This window comes from Leuresthes tenuis, unplaced genomic scaffold (genome assembly GCF_036924035.1).
Source record: "Leuresthes tenuis unplaced genomic scaffold, fLeuTen1.0.hap1 SCAF_5, whole genome shotgun sequence".
Lineage (NCBI taxonomy): Eukaryota > Metazoa > Chordata > Actinopteri > Atheriniformes > Atherinopsidae > Leuresthes > Leuresthes tenuis.
The window spans coordinates 22,724,229-22,744,998 of NW_027325359.1; the positions used below are offsets into that span (position 1 = coordinate 22,724,229).

At 38.8% G+C, this 20,770-nt stretch overlaps 1 protein-coding gene across 1 annotated transcript in view; it reads right to left on the reverse strand.

Annotated features, from left to right (window-relative positions):
- The window catches only part of LOC140306674 (chemokine-like protein TAFA-5), a 37,353-nt gene extending 22,125 nt beyond the window's left edge, over nt 1-15,228 (reverse strand). The window contains exon 1 of the mRNA XM_072385274.1: nt 14,624-15,228. Within this exon, the coding sequence (XP_072241375.1) occupies nt 14,624-14,717 (94 nt within the window). The 5' untranslated portion in view covers nt 14,718-15,228. The remainder of the gene's footprint in view (nt 1-14,623) is intronic.
- Nucleotides 15,229-20,770: the final 5,542 nt, after the last annotated feature.

Consider the following 20,770-nt stretch of genomic DNA (forward strand, 5'->3'; position numbering starts at 1 on the left):
CAATTTTTATGATTATGTTCATTTGTAATTTGTGTTTTTTTATTTTTTTATCTATTCCCCTTAAATGATAGGGGAAAAGAAGACCAAATCGCATCTTCACTAAATGCAGCTGAGGCAGAGCCTGATGGAGGGGTGACTGGTAGGTGGATTTAGTCACTGTGGTGACGGCAGAAGCCCCCCCCTGCATGCTGATGAACTGTCATCAATAGGGCCATGGATCGTACCCTCTCCAGAGAGGACTTTCCTCACAACTGCCAGACCCTCGCAGCAGAGAAAACAAAAGTATCAGTTTAGAGTGATGAGGTTGGCTGGGTCAGAGCAACAAAAACAATGATGACGACATCAGCAGCAGCAATAGCAATGGTAGGAGCTCGTTAAAGACACACTATCTTGATGTTTTAGCATCTTATCTGAGGTGTCTCAAATTCTTTTTATAAGCAAAAAACAATAAAATTCTGCCTGGCATAAAAGACAAGGTGTCGATGGGTACAACTGTCTTGCCTTACATGAGTTTAACCAATTTGATCATTGAGGCAGTGAAAGAGACTGTGGGAGGAAAACCTGCAAGATGATGATGACTGAACTGCTTATGTTAGTCCATACCTTACATTCAAAATAGCTCGTATAAGCTAAAATATTTATTTTTTCTAAAAGATGTCAAAACTCAAACTTTACTTTCCATTTTACCAAGTACTTCAGACTGGAAAAAGCCCAAAGGTGGGGGTGCAACGCTAAGTTTTTTTGTTATCAGCCAAAAAAAATCATTGCCAAATAAATCCAGTGATATCTCTCCCCACATCCATCGATATGCTCTGAACAGAAGCAGCTATTTCTGCAATGCCAGACATATTTAGGTGAGAGAATAAAGAAAAATAAATATTTTGTTTAAATCCCACTGATATGAGAAACTTAGTTCATGTTCAACACGGTGACACTTTGGCGCTGTGTGAGAAAACATTCAAGACTTGCTCTGTTGGACAACAATGCACGTATAAGTATAGCCAAACTTACGGCAATAACATTTGAAGTTACTTAAATTGTGATTTTGTCAGATGATTGCGTGGCCATAAAATCAGGATTTTAAAAGAGCTAAAAGCTTTAGTGTGACTGCAAGTTGACACAAAGTCTTAATGGGCTGTTTTTAGCCATACTTTCTGTCGCATTTAGTCATCTGGCGAAAGAATCAGAAATCTATGTGAAGAAGAGTAGCTTTAATGGGAATTCAGTTGTTTTATGCACTTATATCTTACTGTTTTTACAAAAAGATGGAAAAAAATTTAACTTTTCAGCATGTGTGGTGTGCTTTTAAATCTAGTTTGTGCAGTAGTGACTCTATCCTCACCTGCATTACAAAATTTCTTTTAGCTTTTGGCTTTACTAACATGCTTACAGGTATTTTAAATATCCTGTATTGGTCAGACTAACACAATAATTAGTTTTTTTCTAGTGTTATGTAAATATTCTTACAAACAGTATATATTTCTAACATTAAAAAAACTCTGAGGTACCCTCTAGAAAATTGATAGTGCTTGTATACAATATTTCTCTCACTGAAAGTGGTCATCATCCAACCTAAAGTGTGGTATAAAGTGCTTTGTAGAACCTTGCTAAGATTAAAATTGCAGAATTTTAATTTACAATTAACCTGAGGTAACACATAGAGCTAAATACTGAGGAACTGCAAGTTGCTTAAATTCAAGCTGCAAAAGTTATGTGTAAAAATGTGACAAGAGAAATCCGTCAAAAGGTTCATTCTATCATCTTTTATGTTGAGTATAAAGAAATATTTCATATTATTTTTTAGTGTTCATCTAAGAGGCCACTCTTTCCTTTAGATTTTTGACCTCATTTGGTCATTAATGTTCCCAGGTATGTTTGAAATCCTGACAGTGCTGCTCAATGTTTGAGAGAGAGTTTGGGAAAATGAATGAAATCGCAGTGCTGCTGTTTCTATAAGCTCAGAGTCATTACTCCTGTCTGTAAAGTGAGGTTTGTTTCTGAAGAGGATGGAAAGTTGTTAGAAACATAGGCTACTCCACTTCAATAGAAAAAATTACATCATGGAAACAATACATGAAAACATCAAATATACAGTAAAAATGTCTATGCAAAAAAATTACTTCTCTGGTATGAAGCTGCGTTCACACCATTTTATTTCAACTCCTTGTTTAGACTTGCGTGCAAGTGCTTTGTGCTATTTTTCAGCCATATAGACAGATGTATTATTAGTTTTCAAAGAGTCTGTTTGAATAGTTCAAACATGAATTTACATATCTTTCCTGGGGGAGAGACGTTTGAAATGTGAAATGAACAGTGATATCAAACAACAGTTGTCAACCAAGGGTAGAGTACAGTAGTAGGAATGGGCATTTAAGTGATTTTTTATGTCGACAATTCAAGCCAATTAAAGTCGATTAGTCATGATCTCATCTTTAAACTTATACTATTACCAAAGCAGTTATTTGTTCCTGTTGTCCTCATTTTTCTTTGTCCTTCCCTCTGGTCTTTTAGCTCCTAAAGTGCAACATTTTTCATTGTTCAGTACTGTTATTTGCTTGAAATCACTTCAACATGCTGTTAGCTAATAATGTTAGCAAGAAGGATATATAATCTCTTTATAATTTGAGGAAATATTTAGTTTTCTTTAAACTACCAACTAAGGCATTTTTTGCGTTCCTTATTGTTCTGCTGACACCACCTTCAAGTTCTTAAACATGGTAGGAATGCTCATGATTAACAAGAGATAACCTTTTTAAAGCAACAGTTAGTATTAGCAATAGTTTGACTTATAATAAAAGCCCACTTGTATGTCTAAGCAATTAAAACATATGTACAGTCATCAGTCAGTTAAATTAGTTTAGCTCAATGTGAGCAAAATTTCGGTTTCTTGTTTTCTCTTTCTTGAACTCAACACAGTGAGCAAAGTTTCTTTATAACTTCATCAGTTTGTAGCTTCCTAAAACTGTTACTTAAGGACAAAATGCATAAAAGAGAATTTTTTTCTCTGTGAGGTCCAGGTCAAAGACTTTCTCTGTGTTGCTTGTTATCTGACATTCAAGAATGGCACCGCTCTAGAGGCAGGCAGCCTGTTGCAGTAGATCTGGACATACAGTGTCTTTCTTTCATCTTCTTGAAATTCTTGAATTCAGCTGAGCTTCTTCTATGAAAACACAGATTTCTGAAACACTTCTATACTGGTTTGGATGCTGGGCTGATGGAGAAACTCCTGCTGCTAACTTTGACAATTTTTCACATCTGTCCTTAGGCATTACCATGGCAACAGAAAAGTTGTTAACCAGTTGGAGCAGCTAACTGAGCTTTCCAAAGCCCAAGTCATGCCTGGAATAAAACCCCAAATCAAGATGAACTGAGGGGGGGGTGACATTTTTCTATTCTATTCTATTCTATTCTATTTATACCATGGATAATATTGTTCTCTAAGTGACGTGAAGCTGTTTAAAGTTCAACACCTCAGACAGATATACAAAATATTTTTAGTCTAAGATGGTCACTGTGTCAGAGTAGAAGTATGTCGGTGCACGTTGAAAAATTTCAAATGTATTTCAAGCAAAAATAACAGCAGTTTTTTTTTTGCTTGTTTTACTATCTGTAAAAGCTCAGTGTAGCAGTGCAAATACACCAGTGAGGGCTGTCTCAATCAACAGTCAACTGTAGGTGCCTAATATAAAAGGTAGATTTGGGAAATTGAGTCAAATCAGTGGTGAAATTACTTTTTTGCATTTTTGAAGAAAAAAAAGCCCCAGGTTTTTTCAGTCCTGGATGCTGCTGATCAAAATGCATGTTGTGTTTTCAACTGGTTTTCATAATGATATTCCTCAGTAGTTTAAAGTTATCAGCAGTTTCACCAAAAGGACCAAAGCCTTTTCACATATGTGGTTTAAGCTTGGAGTGATGGGCCTTCAATGGCTTAAATGGCTTCTCACACAGTCTACAATATCACAGCATTGGACATACTTCAGTCAACAACTCAGTATTGCTACAATGCATGTTTACTGGAACAAGGACCAGGTGTCTGAAGTCGCTTGTTTGATGGTTGCAAGGTTACATAATGTAATGGTACTGTATCTTTGCATCATTACAGTATGTATTTTACAAAACATACTAGTATTTTTGTTAAGATGTTGTGAGGCATTCTAGAGGTAGCAACTGTATCCTGTTAAAGAATGAAACAACACATTGCTGTGCAGAGCACTCATTTTCAGTCCCTGTGTATTCCAAGTCGACCTTGGCATCATGCAATCGAACATTCTCAGTGGAGTTGGACCAGTGTCCTAATCAGATAAAAAAAAAACTGCAAAGAGGACAGGCTGGAGACCAATTTCAACAATGTAGGTGTATATAAGTTGCAATATACACCTATATAACAATAGGTTATACTGTAACCTATTGTTACAGTATAACCTATTATATTGGTTATATTGTTATCACCTTATTAATAAATATCTTTATTAAGAAGGTGAACCTCCAGCTTCATTCCGTAATAACACAGAGAAGTTCTGGTGTAAAACTTTGCCAATAGTTGGGACGAATCATGGAGCTGACAATGAGGTGCATAAAAAGCAATAGGACTTGTCTTCAAGGAGACCCCTTGAACTTGTCCAGTCAATGTATTCCATGTTGGGGAAGAACAAGACTGTCAAACCCAATCAGGTTTACCTGATCAGGTTGGCTAACAACACACTTCACCTTGACAGAAAAGACATTCTAGTACATCCATGTATATATTTTCAGCTTGCCAAATCCCTATTGTCTAATTTGATTATTTCAGATATGTTTGATTCTTCATATTGTGATTGTCTATCATAATGGCATCTGACTAGTGTAATCCTCAGAACACAACCTCAACTGAAACATGGAATACACTGAAGGATACTATTTTCTTTGACTACAGGGCTGGACAGAGATGCAAAGATAAAATCTGTATTTTCAAGCACATTTAGTGCTGCTTGCCACCAAATCACACGCTATTTGTTTATTACTGCTATTAAGTCCAGTGTCTGCCGCATAATAGGCTTCTTTCCAGGATCTAAATAAGTTCATGAGCAGACTGAGAGAGAAAAAACTCTCAGTAAACAGAGAACGTAAGGGAATTAAAGTCAGCCTGCAGTTTTGTTTTATCAAAACTTTTCACACTGAGACGATAAATGAAGAACAGACCACCACAGCCTACTAAAACCATCCATCCATTTTCTATACCGACAGTCCGTTAATTGGGTAGCGGGTGGGCTGGAGCCTATCCCAGCAGTCATCGGGTGAAAGGTGGGGTACACCCTGGACAGGTTGCCAGTCCATCACAGGGCCACATAGAGACAAACAACCATGCATGCTCACACTCACTCCTACGGACAATTTGGAGTCACCAATTAACCTGACATGCATGTTTTTGGATGGTGGGAGGAAGCCAGAGTACCTGGAGGGAACCCACACATACATGGGGAGAACATGCAAACTCCACACAGAAAGGCCCCAGGCAGGGCTCGAACCTGGAACCCTCTTGTGGTGCTAACCACCACACCACCGTGCAGCCCCACTACTAAAACCATTGTTATTTAAAGAAAGAGAAGTTTGCCTGTTTTATCTGATATCTTAATGTAATTTCAACTGACAAACCACATCTCTTTAAAAAATAAGTCTCTGTCAAATCACTGAAAACCTGCACCAAATCTATCTGAGCTCTGACTGATGAATTTCAATGAGCAGCTGCTGGAGTTTATGATTTTCCACTTTCTGCACCAGCACATATTTTCCTAAACATCTGCATAAGAAAATAACAAGAGTCAGAAGCAGCTGCTGAACAAACCCTGAGTTTCTGCTTCAGAAGACTAGAGAGCAAAATTATTGTTTATATTTTAGATCAGAGACTGAGAGGCTTTGAATGTAGTATTCCATCCATAATGCGTTCTGATGCCTCTGAACCTCAGGATAATTTGGATAATTTGCGTGAACATTACTGTAAAAAGTCTTGGTTATATTGCAATATTACTGAAATGCTTGAATGAAACAAATGTTAAGCCTTTCTGAAAAATGTACTTCTGCAATGATGTAGTTATCCTTAAAGTAGGGGAAAGCATGACTTTCATGGCTATTGTCGTCGATCTTTCTATGGACACAGTGATGAAACAAGACTAAACAAATGGCTCTCGGCTCATTTTAGAGTTTAAAAACTCTCTGTTATGAATAATCAAATAATAATTGACTAATATACAGAATATTACTATGGTTGTTAGTAGGACAAGCTAGTTTGCTTCCTCTAAGAACTGAAAAGTTGTTTCTTATCCTTTAATTCCCTGATCTTTGCTAGGTTTGGTGTTCATTGTCTTACTTCATATAGGCAAAATGTAACATAAATGAACAGATGGATGTTTAAGATATTTATTAAGAAGGTGATAACTAACATGAACAGGACCAAGACATGCCTTACTACAGATAATAACTTGCAAAAAGCTAATGAACTAAACAAAACTTTTTTATAAGGTTTAAAAAACACTATCTTTCTGTTGAGTATAACACTGTGATGGAAACCATGTCCACTGACCTGTCCTGTAGGAATTTAGTTGACCCACGTAAGATTCAGTCTATATTTAAACATACTCGTAGTAAAAAGTCCACGGGGCCAGACAGCATACCTGCGCTGCTCTTAAAGTCATTTTCAGAGGAGGTCATCACAGCCTGGTGCCATATTTTCCAACAGTCTGAGGATTTACACACTGTTCCTGGCTGCTGGATAAAAAAAATCATCACAGTTCCAACAGCTAAGAAATTGTGTCCAACAGGAAACAATGATTTTGTCACGGTTTATTTTCTGTTCCGTGTCTTGTCTCGTGATTTCCTGTTTTATTTTGGAAAGCACTAACTGTCTCCTCTCTTTTCAGGTATCTTGCCCTTCCTCCCGTGTCAAGCGTCTCATTGTCTTCCCTGATTCCCAAGTATGTCCACCTGTTCCCCTTGGTCCCTCATGTGTTCAAATAGTCTGCGTTTTCCTTGTCTTGTGCCAGTATGTTGTCTCACCACTTGAGCGTCATTACCAGCCCTTTTGTCTTGTTCCACGATCCTGCAGTGCGCGATCATCCTGCAGCGCTTTCTTGTTTTGTAATTTTTTCCTTACCCATAGCCTTAGTTTATTTAGCGACACGGTAAGTTTCATAGCTTTGTTTTTCCTCCGCTTGCAAGGAGTGATTTTTGTTGTAACTTTTCATTTTCACCTCCGTTTAAGGAGAGTTTTGAGTTATCCTTAAAGTTCATAGAGCCTCTGTTTGGTCAGAATGCGTCTTTTGTTTTTACTCCGCCTCGTTAGGAGAGCGTGACTTTATTTTGTTTAATGTTCATAGCTTTTCTGTTTTCCTCCCAGTTGGAGTTTTGTTTGTACCTTTCATAGCTGCGCTCTTCCTCCGCTAGGTTACTGAGGAGAACGCTTAGGTTTTTTTTCATAGCCTTTTCCTTTTGCGCTGCCAGGAGATCGCCCTGCATTGCTGTGCTCTGTGGGCCGCATTTAAATAATAAAAACCCTCTTGAAACCCATACGACCCTGCATCTGTGTCCTGAGGCCCCTGGTAATCTGACAGATTTTAGACCTGTGGCCTTGATTTTGATTGGCAGGGGAGGGCCACCGATGACGCCATCAACAGCATAACTCATCTCACTCTTAAGCACTAAAAATATCTCAAGGTTAACGTATGGATTTTTTATTTTTTTTTAGTTCTGCGTTTAATACACTTCAGCCTCATCTGCTCGTTTTAAAACCGAAGCAGAAGAGTGTCGATAATTTTTTAATTAAGTAGTATTTTTCCTTTTTTAACCAAATGAAGTCAGCGTGTCAGAGTCAAAACCTTTCAGAACCCAGATCCATCAGCACAGGAGCCGCACAGGGTTGCATGAGCTCACCAATCCTTTTTACACTATACAAAAATGTCTGCACAAATGGTCATCCTGAGAACTTTGTTTTACATTTTCTGATGACACCACCATCTTCAGCCTACTGCACAAAGACAAAAGTCCATCAGCCCATTTCTTTTTCAATTTTGTGCAGTGGTGTAATGCAAACAATCTCATTTTAAAATGTTCCTAAAAGTAAAGAGATGGTTTTGGACCCAAAATCATTGGGGGATCATAGTCCTGTGTTCATTCTCAGCATTGAGGAACATCATTGAGGTCCATTCATATAAATGCCTCGAGGTTCACATCAACGACACCTTCAGTTGGAAGGTTCATGTTGACAATATGTGTTCTCATTTACAGCTGAGACTGTACTTTTTACACAGGCTCAGAGTGTATGTTATGGACCACATAATCAAGTTTTTATTTTACCAGTTTGTTCTAGAGAGCATAATCAGATATGGGATGTCAGCATGGTATGGAAACCTGACTGTAATAATAAAAACTAAACTATCCCATCTGGTTCATACAGCAATGAAGATTAACTGAATTCCAGCTTCATCAGTCAATATATGTGTTGATAGGCAAACTCAGACAATAGTGACCTATCACATATCCTCCACAAATAATTTGTGCTTCTGCCCTCTGGAAAATGGTTAATATTCCCCTTCTGCAAATTGACCTGCTTCAAAAATGAATTTGTGCCTTCCTCCATCAGACTTTTGAACAGTGCCATTTGGGATCATAAAACTGGTGGGATGTGTGTATGTGCAATATGTATTGTGAAATGGTTTTATCTGTTTATTTATTTTATGAAACATAGAGCGTGTGCTATGTACTATCTTGTGTATTTTTCTATTTGTGAAGCGCAGCACTTATTGAAACTTATTGAAATGGAAAATGTCTGTTTACCTGGTTGATCATCTTATGCTATTTATCTACCTCCCTCTCACTTTCCTCTTCAGTTGTAGCTGTGATGACTAAACCTCTCCATGGACAAGATCATTGTAACTTTGATTCATCAGGTCTCTCTATTGGTTTTCCATTACATCTACTGCAAAAGCTGAGCTTTTCCAGTAATCGATGGCATTTGGATTTTATACTTTTATTGTTCACAATAATGAACAAGGACGAGGCCATTTGTTGACTTTGTACAAAGTAGCTGTTTTATTCTACAACATTTATTGGAAATTCACTTAAATTAGATTTTTGTAAAATGTGACAGCTTTGGGAAAGCAAAGATCCCTTATGCTGCGATCACAGTTTTCTACCCAGTTGAGCTCTGTAATTTCACTGGACCTTGATTATTTTCTTGTTTGCCCATTCTGTGGTAGATTTGCTGTCGTACTTGGGATCACATCCTGTTGCATGACCCGATTTCAAGCAAACTTTAGCTGTAAGATAGATGGCCTCAGGACAAGAGGAGACTCCTCGAAAATTAAAAAATTTTCACAGGTCACAAATTTTGACCAATTCACATGAAAATTGTCAGAGAGTATCTTTGGACCAATCCGCACAAAAGTTGCTCGTTTTTTACTTCAATTTCGACTTTGTTCACTAACTACAACCAATCAAAGTTAACGGCGACAACGCCAAAAAGGACGTGAGGCCATATCTCAGCAACCGGTTGGTCTTTTGACATCAAACTTATGACACAGACTCATAACTCGATCCTTAACAGGCTTAAGAATTTTAGTGATCTTTGACCTATAGGGGGCGCTATAATTAGCAAAAATTTATTTTTGCTCATATCTTTGGACCCGTTTGTCTAAATTTCACAAATGAGGTACCGTTGTAATCCGTGGATATATCCGAGGTCAACGAATCCTATGACCTCATTTGCGCCATCTTGGATTTTCCGCCATTTTGAATTATGTCAAAAACCTCCAAAACGCATTACAGGTCACCCAGATTGTCTGATTTCCACGGGACTTGACATATAGAATCTTAAGACCAAGGCTCACAAGAGCTATCATGTGGAATTTTTAAATTTGCTTCCGTTTGCCCGTAGCAGCCAATCAAATTCAGCAATGACGCGCCAAACAGGACGTGAGGCCATATCTCAGCAACCATTTAATATTTTGACATCAAACTTGTAACACAGAGTCATGACCAAGTCTGTAAGAAGCCCAAGAAGTCTGGTGCACTTCCACCCAGAGGGGGCGCTATAAGTAGAAAAACTGCATTTTGCTCATAGCTTTGGAGCCGTTGGTTCAAATTCGACAAATGAGGTACCATTGGAATCCCTGGATGAAGACGAGTTAATTTCAAACACCAAACTTGGTCTGTGGACTCATGACGCCTTCCTGAGCAGCTGCAGGCTTACCTGCTGTTCTGCTAGACCCCGTATCGCTGCTTGCAGCTATATTTTTGTTTTGGTTTTGGATTATGAGCCGATATCGCTGCTCTTGGTCTGACCTGTCTGAAGAACATTGTTTCAGAAGTCCTGCTCATGTGCAACTCAGCAAACCTAAGTTGTGCTGCCACATTATTTTTAGATAGAAAAGGCTCTCTTCCGCAACCCTTCCAAACAAGCCTTGTTCAGCCTTTTTCTAATTGTACTGTTTCTATTGTATTGAACTTTAACAATGTGAGCAGTCTTTTTAAGGCTGATGATGATGCAGGATGATGAACTGAAAACAGTGTGAAAATTGCTTAATAGAGTTAGATTCCCAGATTGATGTACAGCCACAGTTGATTGTCTAAGATCATTGCTGATGTGTTTCATTTTGTGCATTGAGTTAACGCACACCTAAATGCTCCGGACAAAGCAAATTGCCCAAACTATTATACAGGTGCTGACATTTGCTGATGATAATTTAATCGAGTCCATTTAATTATCAGCACCTAGCAGTCACTTACTCTCTTAATTCCATTGGAAACAGTGGGTGTGTACTTACTTTTCACATATTGCTTATAAATATTGGCTTAGATTTTTGTAAAATAATATTATGCTGTGTAATGTTGTGTTATTTAACACTTTATCTATAAGTGTGTACTTTCTATTTTTAATTACAAACTCAGGATGGATTAAAAAGCTACACTTGGTATTACTTCGAGCATTCTTAGTGAATTTGGCTAGATATCTTGAGGCTTGTGGTCTGCCAAAACTGAATATTCTGACAGACTTTAGGGACGATGAAGGACACAGGAAAGATTAAACAGCGAACAGTTACCTGCATGTTACCAAACTCCAACAAGACAACAAGGAAAGAAACTGACTGAGAACAGTTCTGAATGTGCAAAAGAGAAGTAGGAACCTTTCTACATTGCATTTGGAATATATTTGGGAGTCTCTTTCTGTGAGACAATTCTTGGTTAAAATTTAGGAGGTCAAAATTGCTGATTCAGTACTTCCCTGTATCATGTTCTGTGTGTGTTATCAGGGCAAGATCCCAAATACTAAATATAACAAAAGTTATATATTTTGTTTATGATTAGATTGACCACCAAGATTTATATCGGAAAATAAAGTTTTTCCTAAAAGCACTAACACCAATGCAAGACACTTTTTAGATTGCTTTTAAGATTGCACAGTGACAGATCTTCCTTGACAGTAACAGGTTATTAATAAAAGTCACCTCGTAACTGAGTCTTTAACTGGAAGATAAGTTGTGCTTTTTCTTCCATCTGTTTATGGATCATTAATCATCATCATTAATTTATTAAATATGTCAGGCTACACAGTTACTGACAGCAGTTGTGTGTGCATTTATGCGTGACACATTAATGATCAATTCAAGTGTTGATTTTATTGGTCACAGAAACTCTTGGTATATTTTCAATTAATTTTAGTGATAAAAGTGTTTACTGAAGAAGAAAATATAATTTTGTCTTTTTTATGCTTGAGTTCAAAGTGAATATTTGCAGCCACAATTATTAGATTGTGGATATTTACCATAAAAACATATGGTACAATCATACACTGTCAAAGACTTAGTGGCAGGAACATCTACAAATGTAATGAATTTTACTGCCTGATTTATCTGCAGTGACAGTGAAAATGAAATATTCTGAGGTTTTATGTTTATTTGAATTGGATCTAAAATTCACGATTCTGTCATTCTCTTTGTTGTGTATACGTATACAACTATTTGTGATCATTGTATATTGTTTTCAATTCTTGTATTACCACTGTGGACTGAGCTTCTGCTGTTTTGGTCAGGAAAACTCTGGCATGAGATAATATCAGGCTGGAAAGTAATGAAAAAGGCAGAAACAACAAAAACACATTTTAATCAACTGTAAGCTGGTGGCATGAGATACAGCATCCTTACACGTGAAAAGAATAAATTAACTGCATCAGCAACAGAGCCACTACATGACTCAAAGTCAGGTAACTGACCAGGTGTCTGACATTCTGGAAGGGGGGCCCATCATGCCAAGATGATGGTGGAACAATCACACAGTTTTTATCAACATGTCCCCTAAAAAGGGTAGACAAAAGTTAAGCGCTACACCCCTGTCTGAACTCGTTGTACCATAACATTGTACGGCAAGCAAAAGGTAATAGTATCATTTCTTTAACTCAGACAACTCTGGGCCAGCTTCCTGATAGGTTGTGTGGACTTGTCTTCTTCTTGCAAGAGTAAATGTGTTGTGTTAATTGTCTCCAGCAACTGAGCCTAATTTTGAGAGAAGTTGGACTCAATTTCTGAAATCAAATAGGCTATCATAATGTTTTAGTCTGGAGGCAAAATTTAAAAACCTGAAATCACAAGGCAGACGAGATATTATGTGATGATCAGTCTCAAGTCTCCAGGAAAAGCACCGGGTTGTGTCGTGATTTTGGCATTTTGACCAGACTTTCCCTTCACAAACTTCTCACAAAAGAAATGCTAAGAAGTTTTTTGCAACTGCAGCTGTCATTCAAATGAATAAGTCACCAGTTTGTAATGAAGTTTCCAATTTTTTTTCTGAGAGGGGGACACTGTTGGCAAGTTCAACCACTGCTACTGACAAAGAACGAGTGATTAAAAAACAACAAAAGTCTTCTCTGTAATATGAAAGTCAATTCATGTTGATTAAGTTTCTTTTTGTCTTCTTTTAAGCAATTTAAGGTATGAAAAAATAATTCCTTGTCTCCTGAGTTTGCATTTGGATGATAAAAAGCTTCTCTGGCTCCTGCTCAAGTCTTATTGTTTCTAAATCTGATGCAGTGCAATTTTCCAAAGCACTTTGTTTTTTTAATTTTTTTTTATATTCTTCAACTTTGCAAACAAAAATTCAATGCTCAAAAACTGTGTTTTGCAAATATAATATGATGTAATGAAACTCACTGCCATGATATCATCAGGTATACACTGTATGAGTTAAAACATCATACATGTTCTCAGAGAACACTAAAGGCCTAATTTGCTAAGGCTGCATGATATCAGGAAGATATGACAACTGCAATATCAATAAATGTGTCATTCTCTTTGTTGTGTATACGTATACGTATATGATGACGATATAACCAGTGATAAATAATCAAATCAATAAGTAACATGGTGATAAGCTCGGTTGTATTTCCACTTCTACACCTGCTGTCTAGTATAAAACTAATGTAAAAGCAGAACTTCCTCAAAGTGGAATGCAGTCCTCATTAACACACCTACTATTTCAAGTCAAATTGTCTGACAAGAAAAATGTTTATAGTTTACTCTTCATTTATGTCATTTTCATTATTGATACCGTGCATGTTGAATTAAATTTTCTGTATAGGTAGGAATCTGGAAGTATTGGTATTTAAAATATACCCTCATTGTTATTATCTTTACAATGTGCCATAGGACAAATTTTTCTCAAAATCTTTTTCAGCTGACAGGGTATTCTGTTTCCGTGAGAAAAATCCTGGGTACATATATTCACATCTTCAACAATGTTAATTTTTTTTTGTAGTAGAAGAGTTCCATGCTTATTGAAGCTGAAAAAATGCTCCAATGTAACTTCAATCCTGGGAACAATAAATACTGTGTTGAACACAAACAGGATGACATCTTATTATCTTTCTTATCTTCTCTGGATTTTCGCAAATGGACTGTGTAAGAGTTCTGTCAAGACACAGCGATGAACTCAAAGTGAACCCATCAAGTGAAATCAAAATCACAAAAATCCAAGGACCAAGCTTTGGTCAAACTTTTTTTCTCTCTCTCCTTTTCTATATTTCAGTTTATTTAAATTCCTCTGTCACTGTGATAGACTAGTGATATGTCCAGGGTCTACCTTGCCTCTGGCCGGAAGGCAGCTGGAACAGGCCCCAGTGCCCCTGCAACCAGGAATAGGAAGGAGTCGGTATGGAAAATGGATAGATGCGGGTGTATGTTCTACCACGTAGTATTTGGTACATTTGAAAATTTTCTTCTGAATGTGAACTGTATAGTGTCTGATACTTAATAGAATAAATAGAAGATGACTGCTGAAAGTTCAGTCATTTCTATTTTTTTTTTCTTCCATGGCCACACAGCCTAACTGCTGCCGCTTCCCCTGTTCTTCATCACCCACCTTTCATCAACAAATCTTCCTCTGCCGAACGCGCGCGGCATGATTGGTGAACAAACATGAACGACTGAGTGCACACGGGTTTAATCCCAGTCGTTAAAAACGGAATTTTAATGTGATCTCAATAAATAAATAAAAACAATCATGCGCTTCTTCTCTGACCAATTATCAACACTTATTTGACCCTAGTCATATAAACACACAACACGTACATACAGCATCACGCACACTGTGAGCAGACCAGTACCTTCTCTCAGTAACTGGTTGCGGAGGAGCAGGAACAGGAGCAGGAGGTAGACAGCTGCGGTAGTCAGAGTCCAGGCCAGTCGGAGGAGCTGCATGAGGGAGAGACGCGAGCCGCGCGGGGAGCTAAAAAGTCCAGATAAAAATGATCCGCAGCCAGGTGAGTTCTCACGGTGACACACTCATTTCGACCCGACCCAGAGAAGGACGGATGCGAGAGACAAGTTCCATCTTTGGTATATGTTACCCTACCACGCACGTGCACAAAATCCAGAGTGGATACGTTTTTTATTTCCTTTTTAAAGAAGCAGAGGTTTTTTTTCTTCGCCGACGTGAAACTCTGTAGCTCTTAAGGTCCGAACAACGGGCGTTAAAGCAGGGGCGGCCGGCTGCGGATGCAGGTGGTCCCTTCCACAGCAGCACGTTCATTTAAGCAGCACATTTGCTCCAAAGTAAAAGTTATCCAGATTCCCGCCTTTAACTTACAGTTCACTGCACTTCCGATCTACCAGGAGTCTCGGTCCGCTCAACTGTTTAAATCCAGCAGTTATGGAGGAAACGTGCCCGACTGGTGCCAAGGGCATGTTATACTTTTTCCCACTGGGTCTGCCGTCCTGGTCAGTGGCCAGTTGCCCGCTCGTAGAGTGAGGAATGTTCTGCTGCTGCTGGTAGTGGAGATCTCTCTCTATCTCTATGTCTCTCTCTCTCTCATATCTCTCTCTCTCTCTCTGTATATATATATATATATATATATATATATATGTATATTATGGCATTCAGCCGTTCAGGAAATTAATCTTTGAATATATGGAATGAAACTTTGAATATATTGAATGAACCTTGAATATATTGAATGAAACTTTGAATATATTGAATGAACCTTGAATATATGGAATGAAACTCTGGATATATGGAATGAAACTCTGAATATATTGAATGAACCTTGAATATATTGAATGAAACTTTGAATATATTGAATGAAACTCTGAATATATTGATTGAACCTTGAATATATGGAATGAAACTCTGAATATATTGAATGAACCTTGAATATATTGAATGAACCTTGAATATATGGAATGAAACTCTGAATATATTGAATGAACCTTGAATATATTGAATGAACCTTGAATATATGGAATGAAACTTTGAATATATTGAATGAAACTCTGAATATATTGAATGAATCTTGAATATATGGAATGAACCTTTGAATATATTGAATGAAACTCTGAATATATTGAATGAAACTTGACTGACGTCAGACTTCACGGAAGTGCCTGTGGCCATCTTGTCTAAGGTGTGGATACTGTGGCGAAAAGCAAATGACAATGAGTCAGTCCGCTCGGAATTTTGTAGGAGGAGTATTAAAGTATGAGGACATCATTGACACACTGGCGAATGCATGTACGGGCCAAAATCCTCCTGATAACCCTGCCCGTTCTTCTAACGAAGAAGTCGTGGCAGACTCACGACAACAGGCCAGGCAGCTGTTTATCAGGCCAACCTCAGCATGCCTTCAACCTCTCAGGAGTGCCCCAAAACAGTCCCTGTGTGCAATCTTCACCCGTAAACAAGAAAGGGCCCAACACACAAGATGTTGGAATAGATAGGCTTTATTTAAAACAACACGAGGGCCCTGATGTAATATAGATAATACCTCAGTGCAGCTATAATGAGCCCTGGTAACACGGCTTCTCCTTAAAAAACAAAAGCAGAACTACTAACAGAACAGTCTGCTGTGTGTAGAGGTCTGTATGTAGGTCTGTATAGTTAGCTTGATAAAGTTTTCAGTTGATTTAATAAAGGTGAAACACAGTGAATGGCCGTGCGTAATGACACTGCACTCTGACGCGGCACTCCTCCGGCACTGGAGAAGCTGCTGCGGCTACAGGGATTTCGTGAACTGAAAGAGAAGCTCTTAATATATTGTTTAGATACAATAAGAATCACCCACATTCATAGTCCAATGTAGGCTGAATATTTAGTTTAGTATTGAACGCTTTGTTCACGTTACTCACAGCAGATAGCGGACAGACAAATGCATCGTGCCCAAAGTGGACATTGTGTCACGCGATAACACAGCAGGTTGCCATGGAGAAGTCCTTGATCGGGTCACAGAGGGAGTCAACAATCAACAGGTGAAGGGAGGGAGGGAGGAAAAAGGAGTTCACAGTGTCTCACTGCAGCGATCTCAGGGGGGGTTGTTTCAGCAGCGGCCTTGGCCAAAGCCACAAGCTTCCTTCAAGATATTTTCCATGTTGCGGTTAATGACCACAGTCTGAGTGCCAACAGCTCTGCCCACTGCTTCAATCATGTCGGGCAGCTTGGGGCCTTTGACCGCTGTCTCAGACTTCTGAATTTTCTGATACACCAGAGCAATGCCTAATCCAATCAGCAGATAGCCCGTTATCATGGTTCCGAATATGTAAAGATCCTCAATGTCCTCAATGGAAAGAATCGCCAGGAACACGACCCTCCATGTCTCCCAGGAGTCCCTCATGTAACCAGTGGCAAATGTTCCATCAGGGCAGACAGTTCCCCCTGAACCCAAGCTTCTCGTTGAGAAAATTTTGTTAATTGCGTTGAGAGACCATTGACCAATTCCATGATTTTAATTTTGAGAGCATTGCAAAGTGAGGCACCAAAGTTTGAGACAAGACAGGACAATACGTGAAGAAAAAGTAGGGAAGATAAGGAAGAAGCAAGACAGGGGAGAGAAGAGAAATGCGACCACCTTCGTTGAGAGCAGGAAGAGAAAGAGGTGCGAAGAATATGGCAATATTGAATTTCTTGCTGTTATATTTCAGCATTTAATTTAAAATGCCATCTGGACCACTGGCCTTCCTTGATTGTCGGGCCTGGATTTTAGTTAGTAGCTCATTTCCAGAATTATATAATTTAAAGGGTTGTGGTTGTCTTTAACGATTGATTCTAGAGTTTGTAATTTGTTGAGGAGCTCATTTTGGGCCGAATTCAGTGTAATAGTACTATACAGGTTTTCAAAGTGTCGTTTCCAAATTTCACCATTTTGAATAGCCAATTCTTCTTTGTGTGGTTTGCTGATTGTTTGCCATTTTTTCCAGAAATCATTTGAGTCAATGGACTCTTCAGTTTCATTCAGTTGGTGTTGTGCATGCTGCACCCTTTTAGTTCTGAGTGTTCTTCTGTATATTTTCAATGTTTCCCAATATTGGATGCGAAACTCGGGGTTGTCAGGTTTTCTGTGTTTTTGATTTGACAAAATTCTCAGTGTTTTTCTCAGATATCTGCAGTGGGGTGGAGTGGTGTACCAGGTGGACGTTGGGTTTCATGACACAGTCTCTGGAGACGCTGCTTTGAATTCCTGTGAATGGTGTCAGGGTGGAACTCTTTCCTGGGCAGCAGGGTTGATATAACTACTCTACTGTTAGGGAATGTGATGGAGGCCTTTTCTATCATTGTGACTCTGATGCTCTTTCCTGCTGCGTTCTCAGCTCGTTGATGCCGGTATGGATGATGATGTGGCTTCGGAGAACCCAGACGCTCCTCTGATAGCAGATTCATGGTATATTGACTGTTTGGACACCAGAGTTCGGCCACTTTGTGGTTGGGGAACAGTTCCTTTTCATTTAAGAACTTTCCATTGGAGTCGATGAGGATGACGATGTCTGGTTGCTGTGTCAGTCTGGATGGAGGAGGGGTGGATTCGATCTGTGGGCTGGGGGTGTATGTGGGTGTGGTGTTGGTTCGGTGACTGGAGGGGAGCTGCTGGGTGGGTGGATTTTCTGGGTTCTGGTGGCTTTACGTGGGTGGAGCCTCTTGGTCCTGGTGCTTCTGTGTGGGGCTCCTAGCATCCTGGTTGTGGTCTAGTTGTAAGTTCAGCTGTTGAGGTGGGATTGAGGTGGTGATTGTGTCTGGCAGGGTGTGGGAGTCATCAGGTGGGGGGCACTTCTACAGTTGGGCTCTTCCTCTTATGAGGGGAAAGACCAGCTCAAACTGCCTGAGGTTCCCCTGCACCATGACAGTCCCATTCTTGTATATGTTGACTAATGTCATGGGGGAGTCTGGTTCTTCTGCCTCTTTGACTTTCAGTTTCCAGTCATTACAGATCCCCTCTTTCTTCACAGAGTAGTGGGTCTTTATGGCAGAGTGCTATGTTAGTGGCTGCTCTGTGAAGAAGATCAGGTTGCTGATGTCTCCGTTTTTGTAGAAGTCAGAGAAGAGTGTCTCTGCTCTTTCCTTCAACACTTTCTGTTTGTATGCCTTTCTGGCACTTTCATTTTTCACATCTTGAAAAAAAGAGAGGAACAGTTTCTGTATGTGCTGTATCTGAGGTTCCAGGGCTCTGCTGAGGCTGCATGGTTGTTGTTCCAACTCCTTAGTAATCGTTGCTAAGGTTTACAATCTTGTTGGTTAGCTGTTAGCTTTAACTTAAATTAGTTTGTAGTTAATTATTTAGTTTTTATAAGTCCTTGTGCAGGTTATATTGCCTCTGATGTTTTCAATCACTTCATTCTCTGGCTTTGTTCTTCTTCTTGGTCGTTGTCAGTTGTGTGTTTGTCGTCCTTTGGACAGTTTGACAAACTCTCAGTTTGTCAGTTGGCTGGACTCCTCAGTTCAGATGGATTTCTCAAAGTTTTCTTTGGTGTATTCTTTTCTGTTCTTCTTCTTTCAGGGGAAGTAATTCCTTTCGTCTTCAAAATTTGATACAAAATTGAAAGTTTATCTCACTTTAAAGCAAAAAAAGAGGTTGTCTTCAGGAGTTCATGATGCTACCTACCTACCATGGTGTTTGGGTGCAAATCCATCGCCATATTGTACTAAAAATGGATTAAAAGTTCATTAGCAGACCTGTTTATTTACTATTATACATAAGGCAAGCTAAAACACACAGTCGACATATCAACCAAACCTGTCCAACCATATCATCTCATAAAATTCTTAAGGCCTTGTAACTTAGTTACTGCAAATCACTCATTCACACTAACTAAACATTATCTCATTCTCCAAGCTGGGCAAATGCCATCCCAATAAAATCATCCCTTCTATAGAGGTGTGGTCTGAGAACTCACTGGCATTACAATTGGTGTTATACTAGGCACAAATGTTAAAAAATACTTACAAGATATTATTTGTTATATTATATTGAAATGAAAGTACAGTTGAAGTTTTTCACAGGAATGAAAGTACTTTGTAGCTAACTTAACTTAAACGGCTCATTTCACCAATAACAGCTCAGTGTCTGACCCTTTATTCTCTCCTTAGTTTCTCCTGTTCAGAGTCATGGGGGTTTGAGCATATTCAAGCTGATTTAGGGCATGACAATTGGTACCTCCTGGACAGAGTTCTGGTAACGGGGCTTACTCAGAGAGGAGAACAATCACGTATGCACAGTCATGTACTCGCACTCAAATGAGGAGGAAATCAGAGCACATTGGGGAAAAAAGATGTTTTCAAATGAAGACCATGCAAACTTCACACAGAATCCAGGAATGAATTAAACTGGGAACCTTTTTGTTGTCTGAGACACCCCCAACTTTTTGTATACAAATTCAAAGTCTAAACAAGAAATTTACTATAGTAATGTCTACTGAATTTAGCAGACTGGGGATATTACTAATTAGGTCTGCTTATAATTAACCATGCAGTTGTCTTTATATGTGCCTTTATGTCAATATGTGGTGTGGCGTGGAGGTGAGGAGAGAGGACCCGGATGCAGGTGTATAAATAAAAAATTGGATATATTTCACAGAGCTGTAGCAAAAAGCGTGGCTGAGCCAGAATTCACAAACCTTAAAGGAGAAGTTCGGTTTTTTAAACCTGGAGCATATTTCTGGCATAAAATACATTCATCTACTCACCGATAACAGTTTGGTGAAAGTCGGCGTCATTCGGACGCTATTTAGATCACTCATGATCCGCGTATATCCATATCCATACAGCCTCTAAATAAGGCATTATCTGTACTTATTTCACCAATACTTTAAGATGAATGAATGAATGAGTGAATGAATGAATGAATGCTAACTATTGCACTGTTAGTTCAGAGCTGCCATGCTGTTGTTATTGGGGGCTATCGGGGGCTTTCTACACACGCGTCTAGTGGGATGACGTCATTGATGTACCCCGATTAAAAAAACGAGTAACTGTTAATAGATGAATAACTATG